Source organism: Chelonoidis abingdonii, chromosome 15 (assembly GCF_003597395.2).
Source record: "Chelonoidis abingdonii isolate Lonesome George chromosome 15, CheloAbing_2.0, whole genome shotgun sequence".
NCBI lineage: Eukaryota > Metazoa > Chordata > Testudines > Testudinidae > Chelonoidis > Chelonoidis abingdonii.
Genome location: NC_133783.1, coordinates 21,104,803 through 21,131,477, shown reverse-complemented (window position 1 = coordinate 21,131,477; position 26,675 = coordinate 21,104,803). Strand labels below are relative to the sequence as shown.

At 38.6% G+C, this 26,675-nt stretch overlaps 2 protein-coding genes across 2 annotated transcripts in view; one reads left to right on the top strand and one right to left on the bottom strand.

The window, feature by feature from the left end:
* CTNNA3 (catenin alpha 3) overlaps positions 1–26,675 on the top strand; it is a 927,714-nt gene that overhangs the window by 279,330 nt on the left and 621,709 nt on the right. The gene's annotated exons all lie outside the window — the stretch shown is intronic.
* Positions 18,473–26,675, bottom strand: part of LRRTM3 (leucine rich repeat transmembrane neuronal 3) — a 149,830-nt gene continuing 141,627 nt past the window's right edge. Inside the window, exon 3 of the mRNA XM_032795286.2 lies at positions 18,473–20,007. Coding sequence (XP_032651177.1) covers positions 19,798–20,007 — 210 coding nt within the window. The 3' untranslated portion in view covers positions 18,473–19,797. The remainder of the gene's footprint in view (positions 20,008–26,675) is intronic.

Here is a 26,675-nt window from a genome sequence, read left to right as displayed (position 1 = left end):
CCACAGTATGCATGTTAAAAACACTGCATTGGTTATGCTCATTTTCTGTTTCCAAGGTTACCTTCACAATCAGGAGAGAGAGAAACTTTATTTTTAATGCAAGCTTAGATTCTGTAAAATCTGAATGTACCACGTGGGCCACAGAAATGCAGGAGAGCTGGGTATTTGACAGCTCATGGTTAGTGGCATTATGTTCTCTCACTGCCTGCAGGGATGCTGGACCAATTTTTGTAGTGTGGTACTGAGAGCCATTGAACCAAATTATAAACCCTGTATATAATGAAAACCACTTCAAGCCAGGGACTGCGGCTAGTCCATCTATGACTGCCTGATATATTTATTTTTGCAGAAGCCATGCTATATTCTTATTTATATTACAAAAATCTAGATGCTTTATAGTTCTATAGTGAATGACTTTTCACCTGTGTTGGTCCTGGAGTCTTCACTCATTTACCTATAATTCCCAGAACCACTCAGCATATTGGATAGGTATAATATCAGTCACCTTCAGTCATCAGTAATAATAGCTGTTTTTAATGGTAAGTTACATCATTTGGTTAGTAGCTCAGCTACTTTGGCCTTTCAGAAATCTCTGCAGTCAATTATTAGGACGGTTTAATTTCTGCATGTAATGTCAGTTGTTCTATCACTTTTAAAAAGACCTTTATCTCTGACAGTGTGTCATCTTCATTACTAAAATATACACAAGACTGTCTAGACTAAAAATAAAAGTATATTTAAATATAGAAATTTTATACTAGAAGAATCCTTTTCTTATGCTTAGATGTTGTTTGCTGTTTTTTCCCACCCTAGACTTAAAGATTTTTAATCCTTCCTGTGCCTATTTCAGTTGGTCTCCTTTTCTTACAGGTCTTTCTGATATATAACCTTAAATGTCTTCTCTTTTAGCTTCAAACCATGACTTAGAATATAACTTGTCCTTGCAGTTTGAACTGCTTCCATACTGGATGCTAATATGTCCCTCAGGTAGTTGTATACTATGATTAAATTACTTCTGTCATCTTTTCTTATTCATCAGAGCATTTAAACCCATGAAACTTTTGCTTGGAAGATGAATACTGTATTCTCATAATTACGCTCGTTGCACTTCTCTGGACTCTTTCCAATACTTGGATATTATTTAACAGCTAGGCTACCAGTACTAGTAGTATAGTACTGAAATATATATTTATAAATGATATATAATTCTTGGTTATTTTTATATTCAATTAATGCACATAGAAAGCCATTGCATATATTGCACCCTATAATATTCTGCACAGTTTTCTGTAATCTTTTAGGCTTTAATGAGCACACATGAATGCAGCAAGAGTTGGATATTAATTTAGGATGGGTTTACTATGAATTTCGTGTACATAGTTATACTAACTGTTAACATCATCCTTTCCATTTCTCACTTGTAGTCAATGAGGAATTGAAAGCTCATTTATTTAACTTCTTCAGGTATGTTTTCCACATCCCTTCCTGTCTCTCCATTAGGCATTAGGATACTTTTACTAAAGTTTGAATTTGCATACTAAGAGAGAATTCAGAATGTAAATCTGTCTGCATTTTAAGGCTCATAAATTTAACAATTTTTATATTCTAACACAGAGAAACTGTACATGAATATTGACTTTATAATTTTATGAATAAAACAGATTTGTATTAACATGAGAATGGCCACATTGGGTCAGACCAAAGGTCTGTTTAGCCCAGTATCCTGTCTTCTGACAGTGGCCATTGCCAGAGGGAATGAACAGAAGAGATAATCATCAAGTGATCCATCCCCTGTCACCCACTTCCAGCTTCTGGCAAACAGAGGCTAGGGACGCCATCCCTACCCATCCTGGCTAATAGCCATTGCTGAACATATCTTCCATGAACTTATCTAATTCTTATTCTGTTTCAATATAGTTTTTTATGACCCATGGCTAATCTCTCTAAAAGTTACTTACAGCTAAATTTGTAAAACTATCTTTGGAAAACTAATCCAAATATCAATGAATATGGAAACCATTTCAGAATTTTTCTGTTAACCTTGTATTAAAATAAGTCTTCAATAAGTGCTGAGACAAATTATGAAGGAGACTGGGAAGAAAAGAGTGAACATTAATACAAGTGGCCAATGTTTGAGGATATGTTTGGGGAATGGATATCATAGAATCATAGAATATCAGAGTAGGAAGGGACCTCAGGAGGTCATCTAGTCCAACCCCCTGCTCAAAACAGGACCAATTCCCAACTAAATTATCCCAGCCAGGGCTTTGTCAAGCCTGACCTTAAAAACTTCTAAGGAAGGAGATTCCACCACCTTGCTAGGTAACCCATTCCAGTGCTTCACTACCCTCCTGAGTGAAAAGTTTTCCTAATATCCAACCTAAACCTCCCCACTGCATACTTGAGACCTATTACTCCTTGTTCTGTCATCCTGCTACTACTGAGAACAGTCTAGATCCATCCTCTTTGGACCCCCTTCAGTTAGTTGAAGCAGCTACAAATCTTCCCCTATCATTCTCTCTTCTGAGACTAACCATCCCAGTTCCCTCGCCTCTCCTCAATAAGTCATGTGCTCCAGCCCCTACTCATTTTTGTTGCCCTACGCTGGACTTTTTCCAATTTTTTTCACATCCTTCTTGTAGTGGGGGGCCCAAACTGCCAGTACTCAGATGAGGCCTACCAATGTCGAATAGAGGGGAATGATCACGTCCTCGATCTGCTGCAAAGCCTACTTATACAGCCCCAAAATGCTGTTAGCCTTCCTTGGCAACAGGGCACACTGTTGACTCATATCCAGCTTCTTGTCCACTGTACCCCTAGTCCTTTTCTGCAGAACTGCTGCCTAGCCACTCGATCCCTAGTCTGTAACAGTGCATGGGATTTCTTCTCCCTCCTAAGTGCGCGACTCTGTACTTTCCTTGTTGAACCTCAGGTATTCTTTTGGCCATCTTCTAATTTGTCTAGGTCCTCTGTATCCTATCCCGACCCTCGCAGTATCTACCACTGCCTCCCAGTTTAGTGTCATCTTGCAAACTTGCTGAGGGTGCAGTCCACTGCATCCTTCCAGATCATTAATGAAGATATTGAAACAAAACGGGCAACAATTACCGACGCTTGGGCACTCCGCTGATACGACTGCCAACTAGCATGGAGCCATTGATCACTACCCGTGCTGAGCCCGACGATCTAGCCAGCTTTCTATCCTGTCTTATAGCTCCATTCATCCATCTCCCATACTTCTTTAACTGCTAGGCAGGATTACTTGTGGAGACCAGCTATCAAATGCTTGCTAAAGTCAAGAATAACATGTTCACCTGCTTTCCCTCCTCCACAGACCCAGTTATATCTCCTCATAGAAGGAATTAGGTTTAGTCAGGCATGACTTGCCTTTGGTGAATCCATGCTGACTGTTCCTGATCACTTTCCTTCTGCTCTAATGTGCTTCAGATTGATTCCTTGAGGAACCTGCTCCATTGATTTTTCCGAGGGACTGAGGTGAAGCTGACTGGGCCTGTAGTTCCCCGGATCCTCTCCTTCTTCCTTTTTTAAAGATGGGCCACTACCATTAGCCTTTTTTCCAGTCATCTCAGGACCTCCCCTGTTCGCCATGAGTCAAAGATAATGGCCAATGGCTCCGCAATCACATCCGCCAACTCCTTTAGGCACCTCGGATGCAGCTGCATCCGGCCCCATGGCCTTGTGCCCTCTCCCAGTTTTTTCTAAATAGTCCTGAACCCTTTCTTTCTCGACAGAGGCGCTGGTACCTTCTCCCCACTTACTGTGCTGCCTCAGTGCAGCAGTCTGGGAGTGACCTTGTTTGTGGAAGACAGAGAACAAAAAATCATTTGAGTACATTAGCTTTTGCTTCTACATCCTCTGCCCACTAGGTTGCCTCCTTCATTCAGTAAAGGGGCCCACATTTTCCTTGACTTTCTTCTTGTTGCTAACATACCTGAGAAACCCTTCTTGTTACTCTTAACATCTTTTTTTCCTTGCTAGCTGCAACTCCAAAGAGTGTTAAGGATTTGGCCTTCCTGATTCACTCCTGCATGCCTGAGCATATTTTTATACTCCTCCTACTCGTCATTTGTCCAATCTTCCACTTCTTGTTAAGCTTCTTTTTTGGTGTTTAGATCAGCAAGTGATTTCACTGTTTAAGCCAGCTGGTTCGCCTGCCATATTTACTATTCTTTCTACATCTGGATGGTTTGTTCCTGCAACCTCAATAAGGATTCTTTAAAATTTAGCCAGCTCTCCTCACTCCTTTCCCCTCATGTTATTTTTCCGGGGATCCTGTCCATCAGCTCCTTGAGGGAGTCAAATCTGTTTTCTGAAGTCAGGGTCCGTATTCTGCTGCTCCTCCTTGTTTTCCCTGTGTCAGGATCCTGAACTCACCATCTCATGGTCACTGCCCTCCAGGTCCCTATCCACTTTGCTTCTCTACTACGCCAGTTACACTGCGACTTTAAATCGGTTTTTAATGGCCGATATACCGATTTACGCTGTATCCTTCACATGACGTCGTCATTAATATCGATTTTACCGCCTCCTTAAATCGATTTCGGAACTCCTCCCAAACGAGAGGAGTAGCGCTAAATTCGATAGTGATAACTCGGATTAGGGTTCGTATGGACGGAAATCGACGTTATTGGCCTCCGGCGGTATCCCAGAGTGCACCACTGACCGCTCTGGACAGCAATCTGAACTCGGATGCAGCGGGCAGGTAAACAGGAAAAGCCCCGCGAACTTTGAATTACATTTCTGCTTGTCCAGCGTGGAGCTCTGATCAGCACGGCTGGCGATGCAGTCTCAATCCAAAAAGAGCTCCAGCATGGACCGTACGGGAATACTAGGTCTGATCGCTGTATGGGGAGACAATCTGTTGTATCCTGCTCCGTTACAGAACACGAAATGCCAAGCGTTTGAATAAAAAACTGCAGGATACACAGCGCTGCGTGACAAGCGTAACGGAAGCCAGAGACTCAAATGGACGCTCATGAAGGGAGGAGGGGTGTACTGAGGACTCCCGCTATCCCACAGTCCACAGCAGTCTCTGAAAATTATTTCCATTCTTGGCTGAGCTCAAATGTCTGTAGGTTCAAACACAGTGTCTGGCGTGGTTCAGGGAACAGCTCCTCAGTTTTTCCCCCCCCCCACCAAGTGAAAAAAAAGGGAAAGATTGCTGTGCTATGGCGTTTGCTCAATGCACTCTACGAAAAAGGCGCCAAAGGGTGTCTGCTGCCTTCACAAAGGGGAGGGGTGAGGCTGTACCCAGCACCACTCGGGGCAAATGTTTTCTGCCCCATCAGGCACTGTGCTCTCAACACGGAAGTGGGAACTATGGGATAGCTGAGGAACAGCTACCCACAGTGCACCGCTCCTTAAATCGATGGTAGCCTTGGACCAGGGACGCAAGCAATCGATTTTGTGATTGCACTGTGGACGCGCAAACCCGATTTTATAACATCGGTTTTGTAATATCGGTTTAAACTACTTCGAATTAATCATGCAGTGTAGACGTAGCCTTACATACAGTGCAACTCCCCCCTCTTTTCTGCCCTGCCTGTCCTTCCTGAACAGTTTATATCCATCCATGACAGTACTCCAGTCATGTGAGTTATCCCACCAAGTCTCTGTTATTCCAATCGCATGATAGTTCCTTGACTGTGCTAGGATTTCCAGTTCTCCCTGCTTGTTTCCCAGGCTTCTTGCATTTGACAGTCTTTGGGTTTTGAAATGTTTTATGTCTAGGTTGCCAGTTTGAATCCAGTCCATGGCATCATCCTGGAGTGGGATGCACAGTTAGACCCTTATGTTAGTATACCAGTCCACTGACTTTAACAGGACTCCGCATGGATGTAAGCATCTGACATAAATATCTCATTGCACAATTAATGTCCAAATTGGTAGTGACTTGAAGTCATGACCACTGGTTTGCGTTTTAATGACCCATGTATAATATGCCGATAGATTAAGTTCAGCTTCTAAAAGGAGAACTGTCCACACTACCAAAACCCCAGGATATTTGACATTAGTTCAGTTTAATATTTTTCCTAGCAGTTTTAGCAGGGCCTCCAAGGAAATAATGTACTAAGTGTCAGAACTCCTTTCCCTCTTACGTGTGACCCTTTCAGGCCAAGATTAAGACACATCCTTAGACAAATATGGAGAAACTGGTATTGTCATTGCCCGTGTTTTTCCCTGCTTTTTGGATAAACAGAGGAACTCGGTCTCCAGGGCTGTCACTCTGGCACCTATCACAAATTCTAATTCTGGTATTTGCCAAAGTTCAGGTGGGCACAGGGGACCTGTTGCACACTCAAACTGGGCCTCAGCTCAGATTTACAGTTCAGTTTGTTAGTCCTCTGAGTCACATTGGGGGCACAGCTAAAACAGCTGATGAAGCGACTCAGGCACCATTCATTCATTGTTCTGCCCACTACACGTGCACATGCACGCACATATGTACATAGAGGGACAGAGCAAGTGAAATCTGTTCTGAGATGCAAAGAGACCGTGCAGTTGTTTATGGCCAGAGGAGGGGCAGGTGACTTGCTGGTAACATAATGGAAGGGAGTGAATCTTGAGTTTTGCATTTTCAAGTATGTGCCCATGGGAAGAGGCTGCACCAGTCACTGCAGCTCACCATGAAATGTGTTAGGATAGTACATCTCGACTTTGCAGAGTGCAGCGGTCTAGTAATAGAAGCCAACCCCATAAGCCATCATATTTTTCTGTGACGAGCAGAGGGTTGACGTGGAGAGAGTGACACACAGGCACTCACACAGCCTATGTCAGGGTCACAGCCTAGGTTACATCCCACAGGACCCCTCCAGAGGACTATAGAGACCCCCCCCGGCATAAGACAGTTTACAACCTCCAGCTTCCTGGAAGACTTTCTAAATGCCACAGTGAAGAGGGCAACTAATTACATAACCTTCCTCAGGAGCAGAAGTAGAGCTGTGGAGAACTGGGAAATATTTGTATTTTTAGAACTACCATGTGCCCTGAGTGTGATATTATCCTACCTGACTGCATAGTTAGTTCAAAACAAGTTGTTAAAGAAACTAGGTAGGACAAGTAAAACAGTTGGGCTACGTAAGGTACATTCCCTCAAATGCAATAGCAAGGTTTAATAGCTGGGAAGAGGCACTCCTCAGCTGTCACCTTGGTAACTGGGCAGTTCTCCAAGGCAGAGAATCTGGTCTGTTAAAGGATCTGCTCTACAGAGAGGCTGGGGGAACTCGGTGCCAGGGAGAATGGTAAGGCACCAGGGCTATGTCAGGACTACCATGAGGCTTGAGATGAATGCTCTGTCTGTGTAGGACAATATATGTGTAAGTTACTTTAAATGAACTTCTCTAAGTACTGTATGTCTTCTGGCAAAATAAATCCAACTTTATTTTGGAGAAGCTACTTCTGTGTCACTGCTCATTATTATGGTTCACGGGCTCCCAGAGGAAAACTCTTGCAGGTGCCAAGCCTGTTGGGATCCCACTCTAAAGAAAAATGGAGGCACAGGCCTGTTATGTGAAAAAGGGTGCACTAAGGGGACTGGAGAAGGGTTTCAGGAGGGGCAGCCTACTCAGAGCTGTGATACACACAATTGGAGATAATGCAGGAATTCTGAAATTGCCACTTTCCATCAGTGCTAGGCATACTTCTAGTGCACACATACTCCTACAAACTTCCAGTGCTTCCTGTAGAAATGGGAAGTGCCCACACTCAGTGAACATGATGAATATGTGTGACCATCTATTGACATATTCCTGGATTTTTCTACAGCTCCAGTGTGTTGCATTTTTGTTTGTGCTGTCTAAAAGGGGAGTCAAAGTCCAGTTTTAGCTTTGGTGGGGTAGGGAAATCCACTTCATATGCATGCCACACCGAGTCAGCCAGGAATATTCACATTCATTCCTTTCACTGGATCTACTCATATCCATCCAAGCAATACTGGCACTTCTTCTGCCTTGTGCGTTCTTTAGGTCTGAATGGATGCTTTCTGTTGCCCATTGGTAACCAGATGGACCTTGTCTGGCTTCCTGGTAAGAGCTTGGGGCCCAGAGCAGTTGAGGAACAGTTTGACGCAAGTGTGCACAGCAGAAGCCAGATAAAATTTATGACTGTAATAGATGCATTTTTGAAACTCTCAGAGATTGAGCACTCAGCTAAAGTTAGAATGTGAAACCTGGTTGGAATTTTCAGAACTTCTGCAGAACCCTCTTCACCTTTGAAAAAATTCTCTGATTTCCAAAGTCAGAACTGAGCAACTGCACTGCCTGCTGCACATCCTTATGCTGTCCTTTCTTTGATATTTCCCCAGCACATTCACAAAAAGCAACACCACAAATAAAAACACCTTCCATGATTAGATATATATAGGGCTGTCAATTAATCACAGTTAACTCATGCAATGAACTCAAAACTTAATCCTGATTAAAAAAAAATTAATCACCATTAATCACAGTTTTAATTGCACTATTAAACAATAGACTTCCAATTGAAATGTATGAAATATTTTGGATGTTTTTCTACATTTTCATGTAGAATATTTTCAGTATATTGTATTCTGTGTTGTAACTGAAATAAAAAAGTGTACAAAAACAAAAGAGTGTAAAACTTCAGAGCCTACAAGTCCACTCAGGCCTCCTTTTTCAGCCAATCGCTAAGATAAACAAGTTTGTTTACATTTACAAGAGATAATGCTGCTCTCTTCTTGGAAACATAGAAGATTAGATTTGGAAGAGACATTAGGAGGTCATGTAGTCCAATCCCCTGCTCAAAGCAGGACCAATCCCCAACTAAATCATCCCAGCCAGGGCTTTGTCAAGCCAGGCCTTAAAAACCTCTAAGGATGGTGATTCCACCACCTCTCTAGGTAACATTCCAGTGCTTCACCACGTTCCTAATGAAATAGTTTTTCCTAATATCCAACCTAGACCTCCCCCACTGCAACTTGAGACCATTGCTCCTTGTTCTGTCATCTGCCACCACTGAGAACAGCCTAGATCCGTTATCATTGGAACCCCCCTTCAGGTAGTTGAAGGATGCTATTAAATCCCCCCTCACTCTTTTCTCTTCTGCAGACTAAATAAGCTCATTTCCCTCAGCCTCCCCTCATAAATAATGTGCCCAGCCCACTAATCATTTTCATTGCTCTCTGCTGGACTTTCTCCAATTTGTCCATATCTTTTCTGTAGTGGGAGGCCCAAAACTGGATGCAAGACTCCAGATGTGGCCTCACCAGTGCTGAATAGAGGGGAATAATCACTTCTCTTGATCTGCTGGCAATGCCTCTACTTTTGTAGCCAGCGTTGCAAGGTATTTACGTGCCAGATATGCTACTGTCATTTATCCCTTTGTGCTTTGGTCACCATTCCAGAGGACATGCTGCCATGCTGATGATGTGTTAATTAAATTTGTGACTGAACTCTTTGGGTGAGAATTGTATGTCCCCTGCTCTGTTTTACCAGCATTCTGCGTATATTTCATGTTATAGCAGTCTCAGATGATGACCCAGCACATGTGGTTCATTTTAAGAACACTTTCAAAGCATATTTGACAAAACACAAAGAAGATACCAATATGAGATTTCTAGAGATAGCTACAGCACTCAACCCAAGATTAAATCTCAAGTGCTTTCCAAAATCTAATCGAGACGGGATGTAGAGCATGCTTTCAGAAGTCTGAAAAGAGCAACACTGTGATGCAAAACTATAGAACCTGAACCACTAAAAAAGAAAATCAGCTGCCTGCTGGTGGCATCTGACTCAGATAATGAAAATGAACATGTGTTGGTCCACACTGCTTTGGATTGTTATTGAGTAGAACTCATCATCAGCATGGACACATGCCCTGGAATGGTGGTTGAAGCATGAAGGGACATATGAAACTTTAGCACATCTGGCACATAAATATCTTGCAATGCCGGCTATGACAGTGCCATGAGAACACCTGTTCTCACTTTCAGGTGACACTGTAAACAAGAAGCGGGCAGCATTATCTCCTGCAAATGTAGACAAACTTGTTTGTCTGAGTGACTGTCTGAACAAGAAGTAGGACTGAGGGGACTTGCAGACTCTAAAGCTTTACATTGTTTTATCTTTGAATGCAGTCTATTTTATACATAATTCTACATTTGTAAGATCAACTTTCATGATAAAGATATTGCACTACAGTATTTGTATTAGGTGAATTGCAAAATACTATTTCTTTTGTGTTTTTTTTTACAGTGAAATTACTTGTAATCAAAGCTAAATAAAAAGTGAGCACCATACATTTTGTATTCTGGGTTGTAATTGAAATCAATATATTTGAAAATGTAGAAAACACCCAAAAATATTTAAATAAATGGTATTCTATTATTGTTTAACTGTGTGATTCATCGCACAATGAATCATGATTCATTTTTGTAATCGCTTGACAGCCCTAATATATACACATAGGGCACTGTCAGAAAAATTGATGTGCAAGTTGCTCCCATTCCAGTTATTCTTAGTAGGCAGAACTTTTAGAAGCTTCTTTTGAATAAAAGTACTATTAGAACCTGAATTAAACACTGTTAAATCAAAAATGTAAAGCCTCACTAGGTTTCACTCACTATATGCTCCATTACTTTTTAAACATACATGTTTTCAATGATTTAAGGATGTGCAAAGTATTGAACTCAACATCTACCCCAACCTATGAAGACACCTATCCACACCTTGCAAAATATCAAACTTTCTTGCCTTCCACTCCAAACATCATAAAAGGTTTCCAGTCAATAATGATCTATAACATCTTTGTTAAACTAGATGTTGCATATTGATACATGTATTGGGCCAGATTCTCAGCTGATGTAAATTGTCCTAGCACTATTTGCTGCAAAAGGGGCCAAGACAATTAGCACCAGCTGAGAATCACCCCATAGTATTAAAGACTTTGTGAATAGAAGTGAATAAGGTGTGTGTTGCTGTTCGTAGTAGCAGAAAACCAGAAAACTTTGCTTTTTGGTGGTTTTAAAATAATAGAAATGTAAGGCTGGAAGGGACCTTGACTAGTCATCTAGTCCATTCCCTCACTCTGAGGCAAGATTAAGTATATCTAGCCTATCCCTGACAGGTGTTTGTCTCACCTGTTCTTAAAAGCTCCAGTGACAGGGATTCCACAAGCTCCCTACGTGGCCTCTTCTAGTGCTTAGCTATCTTTTATAGTTAGACAGTTTATCCTAATAGCTAATCTAAATCTCCCTGGCTGCAAACCACTCAATCACTTCTTGTCCTCTTCTTGGTGGAGGTGGAGAACAATTAATCACCAATCTCTTTATAACAGCCTTTTACAGATTTGTAGACTTTATCATGTGCCCCTCTCAGCCTTCTTTGGACTAAATGAACACAGTTCTTTCAATCTTTTCTCATACATCATGTTTTCTAAACCTCTTATCATTTGTGGTGCTCTTCTCTGGACTTTCTCCAATTTTTTCACTTCCTGAAAGTGGGGTGCCCCAAAACTGGACCCCTATAAATCAGCTGAGGATGACCAAGTGCTAAGTAGAGCAGGACAATTATCTCCTGGGTCTTATCTATTACACACCCTTTAATACATTCCAGAATTACATTTGCCTTTTTTACAACAGCATCATCTTATTGACTCACATTCAATTTGTGATCCACTATCACCCCCCACATACTTTCCTGCAATACTGCCTGCATCTTTGCTTGTAAAAAAACAAACAAACAATTAATAGTCTTACTGTGTTTTTGTGTTTTTTTTTTTTTCTTTCTTTTTTTAATATGGCAAAGAAATTGTCATCTGGGTCAGACAAATTATAGTGTGCTCACTTGGGAACAAAACTTTTCTGCTTTGGAAATGACAATTGACAATCAATTGATATTTTTTTCTGGCTGTGTTAACCCAGTGTCTCCTCTCCAGCATTCTTAGTTGACAGTGACATCTGGGAGATGGAGGCAAGTTTTGAAAGTAAAACGAGGAGAGCTAGAAGCCATCTTGATAAAACTAAAGTGATAGACCAGACGAAAATCCCTGCATCTTATTTACACATTTTAAAATGGTTTTTGTTGTATCTGAAAATAACAGCTGTATTTTTGCTTTTCCTGGAAAGAGGAACTGTTTTTAGGGACACTGTGAGTAAGGTTTGTTCTAACTGTGGGAGTTTAAAGATGTAGGGCTTAAATATTTAAAGGTATCATCATGTTGTTGCACTAACTGTTGCAATGCCTAACTCAGGAGCAGAAGTCTCATTTTCAAAAAAGTTTTAGGCATTCAGGGGTTTAGGGTCCTAAGTGACTAAATTCCTTTTGAAAATGAGACATCTGTTCCAAAAGGCACTTAAAACGCTGCATTGGTGCAGCTGAGCTGCTGTACCACTTTCATTAAGATGTTTTAAGATGACGGGAGAGAGCTTCTCTCATGGGCTTAGTTAATCCACCTCTGCAAGACTGACATAGCACTGTCTACACCGCCGCATAGGACAGCATAACTATGTTGCTCAGCGCTGTGGATTATTCACACCCCTGAGCGACATCGTTATACTAAAGTCATTCTGTAGTGTAGATCAGGGATAAGTCAGTTAAGCATTGCAGTGGTGAACACAGCAATGCATAAATACCTTTAAAAATCTGAGCCTGGTGCTAAAAAAATAAAACTATCAATAACAAAATGCAAAAGAGCCAAAAGGGAGTTATATTATCATAATTACTAAGGAAATATCTCAGTTCATTATCTCTATTGAAAGGACAAGATGGCAACAAAATATATTCATTGTGAAAGATTCAGTTAATAGCTTTTCATGCCTCATTTATGACATACTTTGGTATAAAACTACTGAAATGATTGAAGTATACAGTGCTGGAGTGACAATTTGCTATTAATGAATATTCTTTCTAATTGAAGAGTTTTTCTTTCTCAAAGGAGCACAGAATTAGTGTATCCAAAGTCTTAAACTATTTGACTTTGAAATATATTTCCTTGCTGCAATCATTTTGTGATTAGACTGTGGATTGAGTAGTTGTTGAATACTATCAACCATAAAGAATTTATTTCTTATGGAATAAAAAGTGTCTTACTGTTATTAGGTAGATACTGTAGAGCTGAAGCTTGGAAAAATCACTTGCATAGGATAACTAAACATCCTGAATTCCTTTGCTGTTTATTGCTGTAATATAAGTCATACTGAGGTTATTTGACATTAATAAGGATGTAATGTGTATCCACAGAAATTCCATGGTAATTTAACATTAATTAATTTTCACTTGTAAATTATTCCCCTTACATATGTAATATCTAAATTGGTGACACTTGAAAGTGTCCATTATTATGAATGTATTAGGTCTACAGTGTAATAGGACTAGTTATAATTAATTCAATGTTGCAGGCTCATTTACTGGCACACAGCCTGTGCTCCATTGTAGCTAACCATCTAAAGAGACAGGTTTTAGAAGTTATTATTTATCTGCAAAATTGATGTTGATAAAGTAGAATATAAGCCCCATAGCATATGGGATTTTAACAGTTGTACTCACTGCATTTCAGCTTATATACAAATTCTCAGTAACATTCTAGCAGCATAACATTAAAGTACAGTAATTCCTTTGGCATTCATTAAAATAACATTAATCATGAACTCTGCTGGTGTTAATGTTGATTTATTCTAAAATTTTAAAATCAGTAAGAGTCCATAATTAAGCAGAGCAGGAAAAAAAACTTTGACCTAGTTACTTTATATTAATACTGTCAGTTCAGTTTAGTGTTAGAAACATTTTGAGACATTTTCACAAGAATCTTCCTTAAATATGGATCAAACAGTCAAGCCTGTAGAGGAGGGGGGTAGGGGGGAGAGAGGAGGTTTTTGCACGTACTAGCATTGACTAATATTAAAAATTCCTTTAAAAACGTATGTTACAAATGTATGGCAGCACTTAATGACAAATGGGATTATTTTCATGTTAATTGGTGCAGTGGGATTGACAAAACTGATAAGTAAAGGCTTTGGTTTTGTGTAGCACTAAAATTTATAAACATCTCAGAAGGGAATTCTAATGAAAATCTGTAGTGGTTCAGAGCTTGAATTCAGTTTGGATAAAATCTAAAATTTTGGACTATAATCCGTAAATTTTCTGAATTTATCAGTCTACCATCCCCCCACATGTGGTTGCTAGGTGTCAAATATAACAATTAAAAGTAGCTTAATATTGTTCTGCTATAAAATCTGTTCATTTATTTTAAATAAAACATTTTTTCTGAACTAGAATTAGGGACAGAGCCAGCACCACTTAATTTATTTGCTGGAGATGTACTTTGTTCCTGAAAAATACACAGAGTTTATTGAAAATATATCCGAAAGATTCAGCTTGTGTTGGGAGAAGCATGCATGTGTTTCAAAAGAGAGAAGTCCTTGTAGAGGGGTTCAGGAATATCCTAACCTAGGTACGCTTAAAAAATACTTTGCACTTGGGCAATTTGCTATATGCCAAAGAGAGAACATTTACAAGTCTTTTAAAGACTGCAGAGGTCATTCATAACTGACAAAAATGATTTAGCAAGGAAGTGAACTATATCAATGGCAGAGAAATCCTTCCTACCTTCACTTAGATTTTGTAACAAAATAATAACAAGGAGCTCCAGAGAACCCCTGAGAGCCACGGTTAGTACATCACTACCTCTAGATCCTTCTACATATTTATTTTCAGTGGCAGAGAAACCTAGAGTCTGGATAGTAGTGTTCTTAGCTGCTAACTCCTTTGGACTGTTTTTTATATTGATAAGGTGTGTACAGTTAGTATGCTGGAATAAATAACATATACATTGTTCTGTTTATTTAAATATGACATTTTAAATTAATTTAATTAACACAAAAGAACAGCTGAATGGGTGGTAGTTCTTTTGGGGTTAGACACAGCAAGTTGTAGGATGACTGCAATTGTAATGAGCATTCAACTCAAACTATGGCTTGAGCTGAAGAGCTGTTAGTCTATAAAATCTATTTTCTCTCTTTCACATTCATTATCAACACAGTCATGAGCCTGTGCAACAAACGCCAATGCATGAGAGATGCCCCCCTCAAGTTTTTAATTCTTGAGATAACTAAATTTGCTTAGGTTCCTTTGCCAGTGACGTGGCATCCCCTGGGTATTTCTTATGTGCCCTGGAAAAGTTGTAAAAGTTGCTCTGATTATTGACATGTCCAGAGGCAGCATTTCCTCTCTCTGGTGAACAGAAGACCTAATGAGAATTATTGGGATGGAATTATTGCAATGAGAATTATTGGGATGGAATTATTGCAGTGACACCTGGCACACAACTGCAAAACATGTCAAATAACACTTTCCTCCCTCCCAACCTACTATACTGGGAAGTATGGGGAGATTGTTGGTAAGTACGTAATAATACATTTAGCCATTTAAGGTGCTGTACAGTCCATTTTATATGAAGTGTTTCATTTGTTGTACACTGCTGAAATGTGTGGTTAAATGCACTGAAATACATATTGTACACATATATAAAGTAGGAAGTTTTAAGAACTGGGAAAGCTGTCCAGTCTCACACTTGTGTCTTCAAAGTGTATCATAGCATGACCACTAGTCCCCTTCTCAAACTGCCTAGATATTTTTTGGACTCCTTTACACTGAGACAGTCACTTTCCTTGTTAATGTATTCAATATGTTTATCACCCTTTGAATGCAGTAGTAGTTCCTGAATTCCTACTGATTCCTGGATTACTATATTGTGCCCCTAGGCTTTGAATGTCTTACTGGTTTTAGAAAATGTACATTGACTTTTGTAACAGGGTAGCAGGTTTTAGGAATACTGGGGGTGCTCTTCTGAGTTACATAATACCAGATGCTAGGACCCTGCAAGAGGTGCAAAATTATTTTTGTTTATTTACTTTGTCAGATCACCTGAGAGTCCAATTAGCTTCTACCAGAAGAATAAAGGGTTTCAGCCTCTCTCAGGCAAACAGGACCAGGGGTCAAGACAAGAGAGGTCTGGCAGGAAACAAATATCAGAAGATTAAGCTCAACAGAATTCTTAGGCTGAGGTTTGTTTTGTTGTTGCTGTAGCTAACAATTAAAGTAAATGCCAAGAAGAGAGTAAGATTGTATGAGATTGCATATGTATTAGGAAAAGGGTAGAAATGTCACCATTTTCCAACATTATAAAGCCCTTTCACTACGGATTTTCAGGTTCCTTCAATGTTTGTTTTTTTTCTTAAAGTTTAATTGTTTTAGCAGGTTTTTGTGTCTTTCCCTCTCTTACTTGGGTTTACTTTAATAACTTTATCTTGTTTCTTGTGTTTTTAAGAACTAGCATAATCTTTTTTGCCTCCACATGACACATATTTCAAATGACCAATATCCTCTTTCACATATGATGAATACAGTTGTTTCTGCTTCTCTAGAAGGGAACTAAACATGATAATGGTATAATTCCTTTTAATTCGTATGTGGCAGAGTTATATAAATATAAATTATAGTCCACATAATTATTGATGTAATTACACCTATATAAAGGCTTGACGCAAAGCATACTGAAGTTAAGCGAAAGACGCCCATTGTCTCCAGCGGGCTCTGGATCAGATCAAAGTGTTTTGGTTTTGTTGAATTTTTACCATCATGTTGTTTTTAGTAGAGCTTCTCAGGCCATTGAGGAATTGTGGATACCTTCTGGAAGGTTACCAGGAATCTCTTGATCATCTAGCACCAGCATGCTCAGCAAGAAGTTATAGAGCACAGTGACCTTGGGATTGCTAGCTGGGTCAACAGTGGTAACATCCATTGTTGTAACTCCTGGTGCTGAAACGCCAGCTGAAACATCAACACTGGTTGCAAGTGTTGTAGAAATTACTGCTGCTATTGGATCTGGTTTTGCCCCAGCCCTTTAAATAATTTATCTACTCATACCCCTGTCCTAACATCACATTCAAATTAGGAGGGTTATCTGTTGAACTGCAGAAATAGTGGATCATGATTCCATTCCTGAGGGCAGAAGATAAAAGGGCCAAAATATTTTCTGATCTTAGCTTGTTCATATGATTTCCCCATTCTTGGCATAGGAAAATCAGCTGCCCTATTCCTTATTGCTGAGAGATCATCTGGTCTAAAAGCTTATCAAAGTGCATTAACTAACTGTTAATATACATCAACAAGGTCCACACAGACAATTAGAGTTCAGGAGACTAATTCAGGGTAGATTCACACCCCAATTTGCTAAATTTTCACATACACAGACCCTACGTGTGTGATAGGCTCTTCTGTGATTCCTTTTCATATTGTCTCATACTCTGAGAGTCAGAAGCACATCACATCTCTGAACATACAGCAATTTCAAAATAGTGTCAACAAGTCTGAGCCCTACATTTGTTCCATAAAAGTTCCAGGGGAAATGGGCCAGAGATGGTCACAATGGTCATGGAAGGTAGCAGTAAGAGGGATTTAGTAACTGAACATCCATTCCTCCCAAAAGATCAGTTCTTATTTTACCCCAACCAGTTAAACCATCCATATTCATCAGAACAAAGCTGGATGTGAAACCTAAAGCCATAACACTGAAGTAATGGGGAGTAATTTCTTCCCACACAAAAATAATTTTAATATTTTAGGCCTGCAGCTAAGTGTTTTGTGCCCTTTTATAATTAGCTGAATATATATTTTCAAACTCTGCATAGTAAAATTCCAAAATAGAGAGTGATGATCAGAAATCCAGGAATTCACCAGGTCAGTGCAGTAAAGAAATTAGAAACTTAAAAAATATGATGGTTAAGATGTCTTAAACATGACAAATAAAATGTTTTGAATACCAAATAATTTATGCAAAATGTTACAAAATCGGAGGTGCTAAATAAATTACTGATACAATGTACTCTATTTTGACATTTTGTTTCCACTTAAGATAGTGAATGTAGAGTCCGTTGTATACAATATTCTAAAGGAATTTTTTCGTATAATAGTTGCTTTATACATTTGTACAAACAATTGAACTGCAATTTTAAATTTAATTCTTATTTTGTGATGCCACACTAAAATATGTTGGGAGAAACATCCAAAAATAGATTTGTGGTTATATAATTTATTTTTATTTCTTAAAAAGTTGCTACTACTGTATGAAACTTTTTTTTATTTTAACCTTTGGAAGGCTCTTGTGTTCCTTTTCTATTTTTCATTGTGTCAGCATGGCATATGCTTTTTCTAATCTATGTAATCTTTCATGATTACCACATGAGTGTATTGTAAGAAATGCTGTCTCAGGACAGTGATTATAGAAGCCTTGAAGCTTTAAAACAGAAGAATGAGATGTAGGAATTCGTCAATCCATAGATTAAATGGTAGACACATTTTGGGCTCATAGAATTATTACAGATTTGATGTTTTTTTATATTTCAGGTTTTTTTTCTTAACGATCTATCAGAACATTGAAGCGCTATTTATTTTTACCTTTTGTTCCAACTTATTTATCTTTTTAACAAAGTGGGTGTTTTCTGCTTTTGAGTTTTTTGTATCTTTAACCATTAGAAAATGCTAAGAGTGGTATAGCTCTGCACAGAAAGGACAAATAATGGAGGGCCTGTTCCCACTGAGGTCAATGGTAATTGACTTCAATGGCAGTAGGTTTTGGCCCTAATAAACTGCTTGTCAACTTCTGACAGTTTTTCAAAATCTTATGTGGGAGGCAAAAGGAAACATACTGATTTTTTGTGTGCGTGTGTGTATATGTATGTGTGTGGCTCATCCTCAAGACATTTTTGAAAATGAATCCTAATATGTAGAATGAAATTTTAAAATAAAAATCAGATGCATCTGAGGTGGTGGATGATTACTTTCAGTGCAAATCTTGTAAAGAGACAGCTGACTGTTATGGCTACCTACCCATTTTATCCTGCAGTATGATGAAACTTAACAAAACTGTATCCTTGTCGGTTAACCGCTGCATCTTGTAAGTGTATGAAACCTCATTGCTGTGGTTACTGCCTTTGTCTCCAGTGTTGTTTTATCCATGGTTCATTTTTTCTTTAATACAGTACTATACAAAGGAATAAAATAATGAGTCATTCAGAAATGTGTTGTTAAAATATCCCTCTTTATCGTTACATTTCACTGCTTTAGAATTAACTTTCACAGGCTGTTAATTCAAGGCAACAGTTAAGTCTGAGAAGAACTGTTAAAAATTCTGTGATTTTTTTCATTTGTAAGAAACACTTGTCTATGTAATTGAAGAACTTCTTACAAGTTTGAACAATTAAACCCTTCTTTTAGTTAATGTATTATTTCTGGTACAAGTAGATAAAATTCTACACGGTAAGCATGATAAAAATTGTGCATGTTCTGCACAGCACAGAATTTTAGAGTAAAGTTTTCTGGGCACAAAAGCAGTAACAAAACTGTCCCTACAAAACTGAGTAACTGAATAACACAAGAAATAATTTTTGTTAATTTAAAACTTTAGAAACTGAAATTTGTAAAGTGAGATGTAATTCAGTTCTGGTACTGTACATACCAGCTGTTCTCAGTAATTGAAACTTTACAATATGAAAAATACATTAGATCTGTACAGTTTTTACAGGTCGGTAGGATGAATTTTGAAAAAAGATTTGCTTCAAGGGTCATACTCTGCTTTATGTCAAAAATACTGCACAACTTAACTAATTACAAATTGTAGACTTGAAACAATTCATGTCTTTAGTGTAACTCTTAGTTCTCTTTTAATTAAACAGGGGTTTCGGAAACCATTTCAGAATATCTTCCTCTTTTGTCCTTCAAGTTACATAGGTTGGTTGCAGTCCTCTGTTACAAATGAAATCAGTTAAGCAAGCTGTTGACTGTGTTCACTGATTCTTGCGGCTGTTGTTATTGTGCTGAGATCCAGATCAGTCTCTAGGTGTGTTTCCATTGTTTCTTCCTGTGCATTAGATTCATAGGGCTTATGAGCAAGGAGTTCATGATGTACACCACAGTAACTTATTGTGGGTTGGTCATAGGCGAGAAATGTTGACACATTCATAGATAAAGGTATCTGGGGAAAAATGGATATGAAAAATAGTCAGTTAGCATAAGACAGAATTAACTTTTGTGATGTGAATTTGATGGTGATGAAGTGAACATCTAAAAACATTAGCCAGAGCCAAGAATAGTGCTTCCTGTGAGAACTTCCCCTCACATCTTTGGCAATGTTTTTCAAATCTTACTGGCATAATCTTTGATGCCTAGTGCTGGGCCCTCGGAATTTGTTTGTGAAAGTTTGGGTATGGCAGAGGAGCCACAGAAGTGCCTTAAAAATGCAAACCAAGGCAAATAACCTTTCGTAATATATTTAGTAAATGCAAAATGTAAACCACAAAAAATGTATAGGGGATAGAGAAGATACATTACCGAATTGGTAAGACATGGAATATTTTAAATGGGATTTACCTAGCTGTCCAACTGCAAATAAGTGACTAGTGGACATTTCCAGACTTGTATCAGATTTTGTGTCAACTTTACAATGTGGATAAATATCTATTACAGGTTACCACTTTATTACTATTTATGACCTAAGGATAGATTTGAATCCAGCAGGTTTCCATAGGTGAAAGGCCTATTTGAAGAAATAGCTATATTTCCTTATTTTTACCCCTACAGTTGGAGACCCCCCACTTTATTTCATATAAATTAGGATGTCATTTAAATTTTTTATTTTTGACTATTTTCATAACGATTTCAAAGAATGTCATATATAGTTATCACAAATATATTTCAGACCAGAGATGAAGAGAATATATATCTTAATTATAAACATTTCTACTAGCAATTCTCTCTCTAATAATATAAATCTGAAGGATGAAAAATACAAAAGATGATTATAGAAAAATGGTTGATATGAGTAATGCCTGTATAGTATTTTTTTTTTTTTTAAAGATTTAGTCGGCTATCAACTTGCATTTTATGTACGCCACAGAGAACAGCTTGTGGGTTTGTCACTTTTATTATTCTGTTTCTGCTCTAAAATAAACCTGTTTTGAAGCTTGACTGGAACTTTATAGAATTAAATATAAAAATAATTGCAACACAGAGACTTATATTTACTGATGGTTGCTATTGACCGAATGTGATATTTTTTATTTTTTTTAATTCTAAAAACATTCCAAATATTAAATGGTTGAAATAATAAAAAGCATGAATGTTTCCCCCTTGCAGTAACAACTTGATGTACTGGGGATGCTGTATTTTAGAATAATTTCAACAAGAGGACAGGTTTCAGAAAACGTTTGTGTGTAAGAGCAGTAAAATTTATCACTAAACAATGATTTTTTTTTACCAAAAAAAGTCCTTTTTTTCAGCATAGTTTTAAATCTGATGCAACTCATTTATTATGGCCTGTGGTACATGCTTTTTGTCTATCACTCAAAAGTTTTGGTTGATCTCTTTTTTTTTTTAAAGTAGGGCTAAATAAAATCTTGAAGGCATTAAACTTTTTGTTAGTGGGAGCCTGAGTAAAAATTTGGTGCTGACTGCAGAATGCAAACCCCAGTTCAGTAAAGTATTTAAGAATATACTTAAGTCCCATTGATTTTAGGGTTTAATTCAGCTCCTAGTCTTTTTATTAAGTTCCACTTCGGGAATAGCGAATTGGGAATGGTCCTTAAATGCTTCCTCAACATTTATATGATATTAGGAAAACATGTAAAATTAGACTGATTTATCAATTTACAGTATTTATTCTCCAGTCAGATGTAATTCTTAATATTGTAGAGAGTGATTTCCCCGCCCCTCTGTTTTTTATGCTCTCTCTCTATCCTGTGCTTGTACTCCTTATATAGTCAAAACTTAATTAATTCAAGCAATTTTGCATATGCTCTGTTCCCTAAAGGACATGTAACAAAGTACAAACATAAATATGGAATTGAATCCTAGTAGAAATGCCTTCATAGTCTCTTAGATTTTAATGAAAAATATATCCTTCCTGTGTCACTCTTTTTGGTTTTCATTGCTAGTGCAGTGCTGTGATGCTCATTATCCTATATACCTGTGGATGCTTTCACTATCATATATATTTCTAATCCTTTTTTTTTTTTTTTTGGAACATTGTTAAGCTCTTGGCTTAATTGACCCCCTTCCTGTGCTTTAAGGAATGATCAGACTTCTCTGGTTCAGTTAGGTGGAACTAAGGGAATTACCTCTATTGCATTTTTACTTCCTCCTACCATGAGACTATAAGTGTGTACGTGTACCATTTAGCCATAAAGCAAATAGCAGTACTTTTTTGCATTGTGCAGGGGCTAGCCCTCACTACCTGATTAATTTGCTATTGGTGTTCTAGTCTAGGTCCATACTTAATGTGGGCTTTGTACTCTGTGGTTATGTACTAAGTTTTAGCTTTTAGTTCTTTGAATGATGGTCCCTATGTGTATATCACAGTGCGGGTGCACATGCACCTAAGACCAGAAATTTTTTATTTGCAGTTTTGGTGCTGCCTCATGCTCTGTACTGAGGGCATAAGGGAAGGCACAGACCACCTCTCTAAGACCTTTCTACCAAACGTGGTCTGAGACAGAACCCCTCAGTGTCCACAGCTTCACTAGCATTCCTTAGTTGCCTTCCTGAGTACTATCACCTCTGCTGGAAGAGTAGGTGAGCCGAGGGCCATCACAGCCTTTCATAAGGATAAGGTTTCTTTGATGTTACACCCCAAGTTCATTCAGAAGGTTCCCTCCCAGTTCCACATAGCTCATATCAAACACCTGCCTGTTTTCTAGCTTAACCTCACACTACCATTCTCTGCATGTCTGTCGAATCTTAACTTACTACCTGCAAAGGACATGACCCTTCTAGTCTCCAAGACTTTGTTTCCATCACTGAATGGATGAAGGGGAAGCAATCTCCTCACAAAGACTTTCTAAATGGATTTCAGATTGGGTCCTTCTTTGCTATAAACTCATGAAGGCTCTTCACCTCAAAGTGTGAGGATCCACTTGGCCAGACTTCTCTTCAGCGTGTTCCCCTCCTGGAGATCTATGGAGCAGCACTGTGGGCTCCATGCATAACTTTACTAGACTTTACACTGGGATACAGGTCTCTTTTGTGGACATGGACTTCTACAGCAGTCCTGCAGTCTGTAGTGTAGCATTGTTCCTTACACACTCCACCTGGATGAATTCTGTTTGGGAGTCACCTGCAGTGGACCATTACTCAAAGAAAAATGAAAGGTTAATTGCCTTCAGTAAATGGAATTCTTTGAGATGTGTGGTTCCATAACCCAACCTCCTTTTGCTTTGCTTCAGATCTTTTCCTAAGGTGATTTGTGCAAGAGAAAGAACTAGAGAGGCAGTTGGTCTGTGCTGCTAGTAAAAAAAAAAAAAAAATCCAGTCTTAGGTGCATGGAGTGCAAGGGCACCCCTGCAGTGGAATGCAAGTAGGGAATCACACATCTTGAAGAACTCCAGTTACTGTAAGATAAGTAACCTTTCTTCACTTGTTTATTAAATTTAATCCGATGGACTTTCTCCACTCCACTAACAATTCATTAAGCTGTCTGTCTGAACTGCTGAATTGCAACTCAGTCCTAACTCCCCTGTCTTTTTTCTGTGTCTTGCAGTATCAGGGGTGACTCAGCTACAGAATAGGTGCTCACTAATTAAATTTGTGTCTATATCTAACCAGTTCAAGGCATGGGGACTTTATACGCACATGAAAAGAAATCTTTTAAAAAATTGTAGGTGTATAAGTTTTACAATGACAACATTCCTTTTAAGGTTCATTTTATTCGTGAAACTTGGGGCACCCAAAGGACAATCAAGTGAAGTTACTATGTGAGAACTAGAGTAAATCTGTAATGAATCCACAATGTAAACTCTCACATATTGTAATCTTGACAGTCAAGTAATCCTTGATGTGGAGAGATCACCCTATTGGAAAAGTGAGATATAATTCAATCAAACACTTAATCTGTCAGGAGAGGGTCAACATTTGTTGAATTATGTTGTATTACAGGAAATTACATTGTCCTGGACCCATTTAATTAGGCCACATCTTGAGTAACTTAATTCATCTGGGAATCATCCAGCAATAACTTGCTTAGTGCAAGTCATGGTTCCTTCCTCTATCATTTCCACCTAGTAGAGGATTGTTGTTGCTCCACTTCCCCAACAGCTGGTCTCCAGCCAGTTGTTTTGATCCCACTGCCCTCCCTCATATAAGGGCTGGGGAAAGGGAGTTGTGTCTTTGTGACTCCTAATGACTGGAACAGCAATACCATTCCCCAGCTTCTCTAGGGGATACATTCCCTTAAACTAAAAGTGGAAATAAACTTACCAGGGAACCTAACGCTCTATGGAATGAATACCTGCATTGGATACCAGTCATAAGGAGGCACCACCAAATACTTTGGCTGGCTGCTCCCAGCCTAGTTCCCAGATAATTAACAATTCCCTGAACATCAGCCAAAAATATATCTGCTTCCTGGTTAGAGAGGTGTACCCCAACATCCCTCAATAACTCAGGTACTAAATATAGTTTTGGTGGGGTAATTACTGATCCTCCCATTCCCCAATGATTCACTCATATGGCCTTATCAACCTGTGGTGGCCAGCATTTCAGACTAGTTTACAGCCATATCTGGGAAAAGAGCCTGGATCCACCTTAAATATTTTTGTTCCCTAATGATTAAGTCATCCCCCTTACAGAATTCACCTTGTCATCAAGGCTCAGATGTGAACATCCAGGGAAAATGGCTGCCCATCTCTGGGCTCAATATTCACAAATCCAAACATCAGCTCTCATGTTCTGTTCCCTGTAGTATTCCCTTCCATTCATGCCAGTGCAGAGCTATCTTATACTGATGCCCAGCAGTGAGTTTCCAAGAGGAATTGGCCACCTGCTTGTGGGCCAAATGCACAATATTATGCCCACAGATCCAGTCACCATATCTTTTCTACCTGTTTGCTTGATTCCAAAGAAAGGGATAAACAGGAAGAGTTTAACACACAACCCACTAAATTATCCTCCCCAACAGGGGTCACCATACCCTTCTATTTGGAATCTAGCACTGATAGACAAAATCTGTTAGGCTCCTATTTCAGACAAAGTTGTGGATGTAGCCAATCCAGTTCTGAATAAATGGGATTCTGTTTTACCAGAGGAACCTCAACAATACATTTGACATTGCCGTGAACTGAAATATCCTTTCCTGAGGTAACTCCCTTCCCCATGAAAAAAGAGTGGCCTGGCACCAGTAGCCTTGACACTAGCCCAGTCTGTACTGCTTGACTGGGCATCTCAGACTTCCCACATTTGCTTCCTTTCACTTTATTTTTTGACAGTCTGAGAGTCAGGAGGTCAAATCTCTGCCCCACATAGCAGATCCCTAAATTTCAACACCCTATTTGAATCCTTCCTTCCTTAAACTCCGTATTAGCCCCTTCAATAGCCATGACATCACAGATTATAGTATCAGATTCTGAAAAGGTTTATCCCCTGCCCTCAACTGGAGTTCAGTAAATTCTTCCACACCCCAAATATATACCTGAATGACCAAGGTGTCTAGTTGCTTTGCACTAAGACAAAATTGGTCAAGAATCAAGGTTCTATAGCTCTAAAGGTACCTGAATGGGCTCCTCTCTGGAAAAATGCATGTTTTTTCCACTAGAAATGGAAAATATCACAGCAGATTTGTTTACTGCTACATTATTTAACACATTTGTTTTGCATATTTTAAACAATAGATTGTTGATTTACCTCACAGTTCGTGATATAATCTGGTCAATAAGTACATATTAACTAAAATATTCTCTAAGGCCCTGATCCAGCTCCATGTGGATGGAGCCCCTCTGTATGGGCAGAGATGCACCCCTCCACCCCACAGATCCAGTTGCAAGATTAAGGTCTAGAATTTAGCACAAGGACTTCTTTGTTTTGATTTATTATTTTACAGTTCTTTTTATAACTATAAATGTGATTAATATATCCCACTCTGAAGGAAGAAATTTACTGAAATTCAGATCATCCCAATATCTATCATAATCCTGCAGAATATTTAATTACTGTGTTTGACCTTTTAAATGAATTGCATTTTATTTTAGAAAAATCTTAATTTTTCTCTTGATGACACATTAAATTTAGAAAACATTTTCATTTTATAAATTTTCAAGCATGTGTTTAAACTTAATCAAGAATTTAATTATTTCCATGTGTTATATGACAGAAGTGAGTTATTCCTTCTGTCATGTAAAATATCAGATAGGCACTAAGTGAATGATCTTAGAAGTGAACCATAATTGTTCAATCATTCCTAATAATACTTTTCAGTATTAAGTAGCATAATGATTAGATTTAGAAAAAAAGTTGTAACTACTTAATGGTTAATAGGAAGCTGAACATCCCACATACTGATTTTTTGGAACAAACATATTTGGATTGGGATTAGCAATCAACATTAACAGAAAAACAAGAATGTAAATCATATATGCCTTGTTTGTTTTGTATTTATGAAAAATTAATTAGTTAAAAAGATGATCTTTGATTTATGATTGAAGATCAGGCATACACGTGGGGAAAGTTACAGAAAGCAGTTGATATTGATAGAGATACCGAATGGTAAAGTTGGTTGCATACTATAGTCTAGGGGTAGGCAACCTATGGCATGCGTTTGGAAGGCGGCACGCGAGCTGATTTTCAGTGGCACTCACACTGCCCAGGTCCTGGCCACCG